At 40.8% G+C, this 9,827-nt stretch overlaps 1 protein-coding gene across 1 annotated transcript; it reads right to left on the bottom strand.

Moving 5' to 3' along the window:
* Positions 1-3,885: 3,885 nt before the first annotated feature.
* fem1a (fem-1 homolog a) lies at positions 3,886-7,414 on the bottom strand. The gene has a single exon (XM_060870786.1). It carries the CDS (start codon positions 7,240-7,242, stop codon positions 5,389-5,391), a length of 1,854 nt encoding a protein of 617 aa, XP_060726769.1. The 5' UTR covers positions 7,243-7,414; the 3' UTR covers positions 3,886-5,388.
* Positions 7,415-9,827: the final 2,413 nt, after the last annotated feature.

A 9,827-nucleotide genomic window follows, 5' to 3' on the forward strand; every position in this document is an offset into this window, starting at 1 on the left:
AAAAAAAAGTAAGGGGTTTACAATTCTACAAACATCTGTTTGGTTAAAGCCAGTTCAATATACTGTATACACTGCACACACCTTAATCTATATAAAGCCCTACAGCTGACATAGAAATCAATCCACAAGGGCAACGGTTTAGAGGTTTAAGGGATTAGAGGTCTGTAAACCTCTAGAGATAGATTTGGGAAGAGGCACTTAAAAACATTTGAAGTTATCATGGTTCAGATAAGCATGGTAGATTCCGGTAGACTTAAATAGAAGACGTTTGGAATCATTGGGATTCATAGAGCTGTACTCCAGCCATATTGAGTAAATGGGTTGAGAAGAGTGTTAGTCAGGGGTGTGATCAGGCCTTTATGGTAGAGCAGCCACACAGAAGCCTCTTGAAACAATAAGGTCAAAAATGCATTTAAAATACTCAGTACATGAGAAATAACATTTTGATGAAGCCAAGACTAAACATTTTCAAATGCCAAGTATTTCATCTAGAGCAAACCAGGCACTGTTCATTACCAAGACGACTGCATATACCCAATACTGTGTGTGTGTGTGTGTGTGTGTGTGTGTACATCATAAAAATCTTACCGCTGCCTGGATAAGTTACAGTATTTGTTGATGTAATGTAATACATTAAAAACTAAATTGAACATCATTTCAGAACACTTAGTACTTTTTGGCTCTATGGCGTACAGTTGTATATAAACAATCTTTATAATTCCATTATCCGGTGTCACCCAGAAGAGGATGGTTCTGGTCTGGTTCCAATCGAGGTTTCTTCCTTATGTTGTCTCAGATTTTCCTAGTTCATTAGGGATCTAACTACAAATCTACAAATCTGGATTTTTGTAAAGCTGCTTTGTTCCCATTTCAACCAAGTTCTATAGAAATCACAATGAAATCCAAATTGAAAAATTAAGCCGATTATTTTTTTTGAATGGATGATACTCAGGTGATCGGGTGTTATGTGTAGGGAAGTAAAGCCAGTCCCATGAGGAGGAAAAGAAGCCAGACTTAAGTGTCTGATTACTGACTCAACTGTATAGTGTTGCCTTACAAGAACAGACAGCAGAGTGAGAGAGAGAGAGAGGATACAGAATCCTAAAATAGCCAAGGAAACACCATCATTACCAGGGCAGACCACCTCCCGAACACACACATTCCCTCTGACATTCACCACACACTATTTATACCTTAAGAGCTGAGGTAGAAAGATCATCTTTCTACATCAAGCACAAGAAACGTTTGGGAGCCGCTCACATTCGCTATGAGGGATGGCGTGAAGTCAGAGGGGAACTGGCGTGTGGAAGGTACTAAGTACAAAAGACATAAAACTGAAGGAAATGATAAGAAAGAAAGACACTTTGAATGGAATCTATATGTTAAGCAGTTTAGGTTAAATTAATTATTTAAAAGTATTTATTGAAAATAAATTTATAGAGAATGAATGAGTGAAGCACCTAAGGTGTGTTTGGTGTGAAGCTACTGATTGGTCAGCTTTGAAGCACATTGAGACATCGGTAAATAGACAGACATAATTCACTGCGTCTGATTAAAAACGATCAGATTATAATTACTTCATTAAATTAAATGAATTCAATTCTAAATCCGATTAAAACCAAAAATATATTTATTCATTCAAAATAGTTTGAATGGAGTGTTTCTTGAGCAGAAAAAAATTAAATAATAATAATAATAATACAACAATGATGCATAACAGCCTTACAAACACTGAAACTGTATAGTGAGAGTAAGTGTGAGAGAGTGAGTGTGAGAGTGTGTGTGTGTGTGTGTGTGTGTGTGAGAGAGAGAGAGAGAGAGAGAGAGGCAGGTTTGATAAATGATCATACACTATTCTCACATTCAATTAAACCCAGAGAAGAAATGAGAAAATTACTTTTTGGGTTGATAAATAATGTGTAGTCATACAAACTGCAGCCACCAAAGTCTGCTTTACCCTCGTTGATCATACAGACCTTTGACCACTTTCTCATCTAGATGTTCGGAAAATCCCCCGATTACATTTCTTTGGTGCCCCATTTCCTGTCAGCATACACAGGTACTGTACACAAACCACCCTTCACCCGAAATATGCTACAGGCAGTTCTAACCTCAGTTTCAATCCAGAACCCTCTTCAATCTCTTTAGATAGAATATATTAAGCCTAAAGACACCACGCACAATCACGCATCTTTAATTTCAAAGATAATCACGTCAGAAAGCAAGAACGACTGTCAAAGTTCTCCAAGCAGATACATCATTTATGGAACTTAATTAACCGAGTAGCTTTCCACACCAGTGTCTCCCAGTTCATGCGTTCCTGTGGTAGTTTGACAGCTTTTTCCGATTCTAATAAGTTATGCAACTGTGAGCAAAGAACAAAATTCACTCATCAACCTTAATTAACCGAAAGAAAACCCACCCACATCCTTATTGAAGTCACAGTCTTGAACAATTTTTTTTTTTTTTTTTTTTGGTTTCTCTGCTATTAAAATAATAACAAGCCTTTAATGAATGTAAATCAAATGCCTGTTAGTAACCTCTTAATGTGCAACGTGCTAGCAAGTTTTTGGGATTTGGGAGAAAAATAAGAAACCTTGAGCGAAAAAGCATCGATGGTGTTTTGCATTTGTATTTATTACTTCATCTTGTTTTGATTAGCGCTTCCTGGATTTTCTTATTTTCCCTGTAAGTTTATTATTCATTTCATTATATCTGCATTAGTCTGTGCACTAACGTTATGAAACGTCCATATTATAAACTTTGTAGTTCGACTATGCAGGCACAATCCAACATGGGTTAACAACAGAACAATTGGCTCGGTTCACCACTAAGAGATGACTCATTACGATTGCAAAATGGCTCGTTTTTAGTTTTATATTTATACTTACATTTAGCTTGTTTTGCTGACCTTAATCCAAAGTTCATATAGATATAGCTGAGCAGTTTTAGAGTTACAGACCCAGGGTTATGTTTTACGTCTGTGACATTTGTATGGAAAGCCAAGTCAATACCATACCATATGTGTTATAGTCAACTTAATTAGGTATAGAGCTTTTACACAAAGCAGCTTTACAGACCAGTAGCAGGTCATTTAGTAATATAATCGGTGTTGTCTCAGGAGCTGTAATAATGCTTAAAACCTGACTAAAAAAAAATAATTCACGCTATTTAATTATGAGTTTGGTTGCTGATCTAAAACCTTCACTAAGATCCCGGACTTACTCATTTTTGCTGCTGTAAATTCCCCCCTTCTTTAAACTATGAAGCAAATATATAGCATATGAATTACAGCTCTTTTATCCTCATCAAACCTTTCAGTGACCCTCATGCCCTGAGGACAGGGCGGATTACTCCAGGAAGGAGATCGCACCCTTAAGAATAATAATGCTTCATAATAGTTTGATCAAAGTGGCCAGTCAGAAGAGCCTTGTATAAACCATATAACACCACAAGAGAGCAATAGGTCTCCGCAAATATGCCATCATTTGTCATCGGTATATTGCAATACAAGAGCTCTGTATTCTCTTACAGAGTAAGAGAAATGTGTTGTTCAATGAAAACAATGAAAATGATACTCATTATCTATATCTGCATTGATATTTCATTGACTGAAATACACAAATGTAAATCGATGCTTTAAATACATGACAGATCTATTTCCAATGGTTTTCTGAAATGATCTCAAAACTGCTTTTTCATTTACCCCAGTAATGTAGGTTGAAATCTGCCAGACAGGATTCTCTCCTATGCATAACAACATACCAATGCAGCAACATACAAACGACAGATACTGCATGTAAAAGAAACAAAAACACCTCCACACCCATTCTCTCTCTCTCTCTCTCTCTCACACACGCACATACACACACACACAAACTCAGATGTGATACATGAATTTTATTCAGGCATCTCCAAAACCATTTGAACTGTCTTAAATTAATCACACCTATCATAAGTCACTGAGACAGGACCTTTGCTTAAAAGGCTAAGTAGTGTTAGCATGTTTCAAAGTGCTTTTTAATTCGAGTAGGATTTCCAGTGAAACCAGCATGCTGACATGAACAGACAGGACAATCAGAAATAAGACTGCAATAAAAGTTGTCAATGTTGAGCTGGCTCTTCTACATTGAACAGACCCGGGATGCCAGATCTTTCGATGCAAATCCACCTTTGCTGCATAGATACAAGTGGTGACTCCAGATTCCGCACTCTGGGTAAAGTGCCATTCTTCTTGTACAAAGAAGGGAGAGATGGCACAGACGGCAATATCTCTCCTGCTCTTGTGTGGGTAACATAGTGCAAAACATACTGCAGATGCCACGCGATTCCACTTAGCTACGCTTACACAAGGGATAATTCAGCCATACCACACCGATGTGGCTAAGAATAAACGGATTTTAATGGTCACAGCTATCATGACCTCATCAGCACAGCAACAGTGGCTTTCGTTCATTGCTAGCCACATTAGTACTGTTTGTTCTGACAATTGAAGAACACAAAACAAATTAGTACTTAGTGCTTTAGATGTAAAATCCATTAAATTTAAAGAAGATTTTGGCCATTATTTGGCACAAGAGGCATCAGCCTATAGGCCTACAGCTTTGATATTATAACAGGGGGATGTTAATAAAACCACATCATATTTTGTGAGATTTGGTGAAAGAAAGTAATCAGATCAAAATGTCTGATCATCAGTACTGGTATGCGAGTTGTTCTTGCATTACAACATAGGCATGCAAAAACTGACTAAACTAATCACACTTCATTCTCTTACACACTTACAGCCAGTCAGTGAAGTGCATCGCTCCTAATTATAATGCAGATTTTCAACCTTGGCTTAATATCAACCCTGTCACCATTTCAACTTTATACACAAACAAGCATAAATTGCTCACTTCCTGCTTGCAGAGAAAATAAAACAGAAAGAGAACATAAAAAAAGGGAGGCAGAAAAAAAGAAGAAAAAACATCAGATTACAAATAAAGCCTGGATCAAAAAGTTTTTTTTCCCTTCAAACAGTACTCCAGAGCATCAAAAAGTCTCTGTTCTTGTATTACTTCCTTCAACAAGCCCTTACAAAGTGGAGGAAAAGAGGAGGCATGTATAAACAAGCACACACATGTAAAAACACATCTTTCTCTGTTTGTGATTACTAGACTGCGATTATTGCTGTGATTCAGATGAAGCCTGAGCAAGTGGTAACGAGGCTTAAGATATAGTCTGCTTGATAAAGAGAGACTATGGTCAGACGGATCAGGAAGACAGGTAAGATGGTGAGGTAATGTAAGAGGAAGGAGACAAGAGACCTAAACAGGTTCATGAAAATGTTCAGAAACAGGGGACGTGGTCTGAACCTGGAGTCTGGAATTAGGATTTGAGGTAAGATCAGTGGAGCTCAATGAAGGCCTCCATTTCCTCAGAAGCGAGTCCCTTGTAGGGCACTCTGTGTCTCCCGACAGCACGGGCAGCCAGGCATTGCAGTGTGACATGGCTAAGAGGGTTCAACAAATGCCTTGCTCCTCCCGCCTCCTCCAGGAGCTCGTAAGGCATCTTGCATTGTGCATTAGTTGCATCAAAGTGTGCTCCAGAGTGCACCAGCAGCGTCATAAGCTTGGGGCAGCCGTTACGGGCCGCCACATGAAGAGGCGTGTTGTTGTCCGAGTCACGCGAGTCTACATCTGCACCACACTCCAGCAGCAGCGCAGCCACAGGCAGAGAAGGAAAACGCCCCACGGGGTAACGGCCCACTGCAGTGGTGTCCTTATCCACAGCCATGTGCAGGGGTGTTAACCCATTCCGACCCCTCGGGTTCAGCTTGAGTAGTCGGTACACACTCTGTTTCTTCTGATGCTCTTGCGATGGGCTACACTCCAGTTTCTCCAACAAGAATATGAGATGGAGTATGATGGACAGGGCTTTAGTAAATTGCGCCGCATCAGGCTGATTATCCCTCTGTGCCACGGCACGCTCGACCTCACAGACACCCTTAGCCAGGACGCCCATCAGGTCATGGAATGCGACGCGGGCAGCTGGTGCACCTTTTGCACGGTCTTGGAGGACAAAACTGAAAAGCTCTGCAAATGACAAAAAGCTGCTGGCTGTCATGGGGCTCAGTGGGTCCAGGTTGCTCTGCTGCATGTCTAGGGCATATTTCCACAAACTCACACAACGCTCAAAATCTCCCGAGTCGGCGTAGACAGCACCCCGATAGCGGATGTAGTAAGATGTGTCTGGGTGTGAAGGGCCCAGGATACGCTCTCGAACCAGGAGAGCCTGCATGCGCATTTCGTCAGGGTCAGTGATCAGGGCCTCCAGCTCCTCCGCCGTGTTCACCTCTCGAGCGCAGTCATATGCTGGAATGGGCGGGCCAGGTGGCGGCTTAGCCAGAAAGTTTGCTCTATCTTCTGCATGTCGGAGCTCCATCGCTCTTCTCCAGTAGCGCATGGCGCCCATCAGATCACGCTTTTTGTCTACATAAGTTGCACCCAGGAGCTCCAAGGCATCGACGCACTCCTCTCTCGTAGCTCTCGGCTGGTGTATGAGATACTCTACAATGTTCGTGTGGCCGGTAACGCTGGCAGCCAGTAATGGTGTCATACCATAACCATCTCTCTCCATCCTAGCTTTGCACTTCAGAAGCATTTTCATGATGTCCAGACTTCCAGACTCAGCACAGTCATGCAGTGCAGTGTTCCCTTTCACGCTCCTGCGGTTAACATCAGCGCCGCGCTCCAGCAGAAACTTGGCGATTTCTCGGTGCCCTTTATAGCAGGAGATCATGAGGCATGTGTGTCCGTGTCGGTTCGCGACCTCCATGTCGGCGTGATGTTCAACGAGGTAACGCACGATTTCGAGGTGTCCATCAAAGCAGGCAGCTCGCAGGGGAGTGGAGTTGGTGAGGGTCGTTTTATTAACAGAAGCACCGTGTTTTAACAGAGTTTTCACAACCGCTAAATGCCCCGCGGCTGAAGCTGCCCAGAGCGGCGGAGCTCCTTCAATCGTCTCTCCATCAAAATTAACCGAACCCCCAAGCTCTACGTTAGCTTTGCAATATTCAAGTAAATAATTAACCACTTCCAAATGTCCGTACCGAGAGGCGACGAGGAGCGGCGTCCCTCCCTGCGTCTTCTCCTCGGCGAGCGCCTCTAACTCCTCAGCACTTTTGTTGCTCAGCAACTTCTGGATAAGTTTCAGTTTGCCGTCTCTCGCCGCGTTAAACACCGCAGTCGTTATATCCATTTTCCCCACATCAGTCTCTCTTAACGCTCAGTCTGCGTTGGAAACAACAAACGAAAGTTTTCCTTCACATTTACGCACAGAAACCAAAGTGAACCTCCGCGTCTCCTCTGCATTTTCTGCCATTTTAAGGCTACGTTCAAAATGGCGTCGGTGTTGTTTGACGCGTTTGTTTACTGATTGCGCGTGGGATTCTGGGTAATGAAATTCAACACGCTTTCTACTGGAAATACAATTCACTTAATTCAGTACAATTAGAAAAAAAAAAAAGCCTTGTGATAATGAAAGGAATTTTTCCTTTCCTATTTTTTTTTCACGACTAATTAAAAAAAAAAAAACTGACTGGACTGAGAGGAATTCTAAATATATTTTAGTTGTGTTATTTTGTGTATAACTTTTCTTATTTGAGATGTTAATGTAATAGAATTTTTATTCATATTTTTTTCATCTTATCTATGGAGTAGTATACCTGTATTTTAATGTACAGCCTGGACTTTTACATCATTTACTGTCTAGATATTAAATGTCATTAACATGACATTTGATTATGACAAAAAAAAAAAAAAAAAAAAAAAAAAAAAAAAACAACACTGAAATGTAAATGAAATATGGCCTATGATAATTCTCCATGAATTGTAAATCTTTTATTTACAATTAAAATATCTTAAAAATCTTTTATTTCTCACATAGAGATTCACGAACAGTATCCTGTATACACAGTATATATCTAAAACAATTGACGTTCTTACCGAATTGTTCCTTCTTAATGTGTCTAGCAAGAACAAATAATCAATAACTAAAAAACGCAATCAATAACTAATGTCAGGAAAGAGAAAACAAAGCGTAAACAAATGGTACTCTTCTTGTTCATTATAAGAAACTGTGCATTTTATGCAGAGAGATTTGTTGTACTCATGGTGATCATGTGTTCATCGTCATTTCTTCTTCATTTTTCTGCTTCCTTTCCTGTTTCTTCTTCATTTACAGTTATTTTTCCTATGAATCATTGTAACCCTGATCATAATAAGTAAAGAAGATTTTGACTCTTGTAGTAATCACTGTATTAGAAATGCACCTTTTAAAACCATACACTGTATTCCAACAACAACAGCATTTCCGTTGTGCAATCTATACATGTTTTCCACAAGGCAGCTGGCAGGGGTCCGACACGCTGATTGCTCCCGGTGCTGAGAGGTAGACTGGGTTTTGTTGTTGGTCTTTTTGTTCAGTATCACAACAAAATCACTAGTCTTCCACCCAGCACTGCAAGTCATTCAGACTTCTATAGAGAGATGTGCTGTATATCTGCAAGAAAAAATAAAAATAATAAAATCCCCTAGTACAATGGAACGAACCATGTTGTTTACTATTTTTGGTGAACATGTGAATGCAATTATATATAATCAGATGGCTGTTTTTTATTGTATTCCAATTTTTTTATTTTGGCCGTGATGATTCTTGCAAGCAAAAATCTCATTCCTGCATCATTCGCTTTGTTTATATATCAAATTTAACAGAAGAGCAAGCAAGTGTGCCTGTAACAAGACCTCGAATTGTTGCTGTCTTTTCTTCTTCTGTAGCACTGGCTTAAAGGGGCTCCTCTGATAGAGCTATGGGAGGACGTGCAGGACCTGTTGTGTCATACAGGCACCCTCCCCTCTCTATTTTCTTTGCCTTTTCACCCTCCTTTTCTCTTTCATTACTTGCTCCCTCAAAACACACACACAGAAGCGTGTATAGTACTCTCATCATGTGGGTTTGTGTCCTCTCTCTGAAGCCTGTTGACATTCACTTTTCCCTTTGTTGAGCTGAGCCAGGCTTCCAGCTCTTCTTGAAGTGTGTGTGTGTGTGTGTGTGTGCGTGTGTCTGTTTGTCTGTGTGTGTGTTCGTGGAGTGCATCAAATAGCTGAAAAGGCAGAGGAAGCAGGAGAAACTGGGTTTGGGTGAGAGAGGCACTGAGAAGACTGAGTAGGAGAAAAGCAAGACAGCAATGATGATAATAAACTGTAATTCTGTTTTCACAGAATGATGGTTTTGATCCGAGCAGTAATGATATCCCCGCGGTCAGTGTCACCTGCTGTTCGCAATAATCCATCATAATCTGCTCCCCCAGATGAACATCATATCAAGATTCAGCTTTCCTTCCAGACTGACACACTCGCACACCCACACCCACACACCCACATGCACAGACACGCTAATCACGGTCCTTCATCTGTGCTGTGTTTCACAGGCAGCGCTGGTAGCTATGCAACAGGGCTGAAGCAGCAGAAGGGGAAGGGGGTGGAGAAAGATGGACATGGATGATGATGACTGCTCTCAGCTGCAGGCAGAGACAACTTACCTGTGGCTGCTCAGAGCTGCACAGATGCTTGGATTCTAGGCGATAGGATATTATTGGTGTTGTTTGAACTGGTCCTTTAATATCGCCGCCTAGAGTCAACCTGCTGGTGTGGGCAGACTCACTCACAATAGCATCTATTTATTAGAACATATGGCTCTTTAGATAACAGGGCATCATTAGATTAAATGAGGTTTGCTATTCATGATTTGCAGCTTTTGTCTGTCTAATCGTTACACCTCATTTT

The sequence above is a fragment of the Tachysurus vachellii genome, chromosome 1, assembly GCF_030014155.1.
Source record: "Tachysurus vachellii isolate PV-2020 chromosome 1, HZAU_Pvac_v1, whole genome shotgun sequence".
Classification (NCBI taxonomy): domain Eukaryota; kingdom Metazoa; phylum Chordata; class Actinopteri; order Siluriformes; family Bagridae; genus Tachysurus; species Tachysurus vachellii.

Bases quoted from the DNA above. Each gene is read 5' to 3' on its own strand.
- fem1a (XM_060870786.1), bottom strand. From the start codon at position 7,242: ATGGATATAACGACTGCGGTGTTTAACGCGGCGAGAGACGGCAAACTG.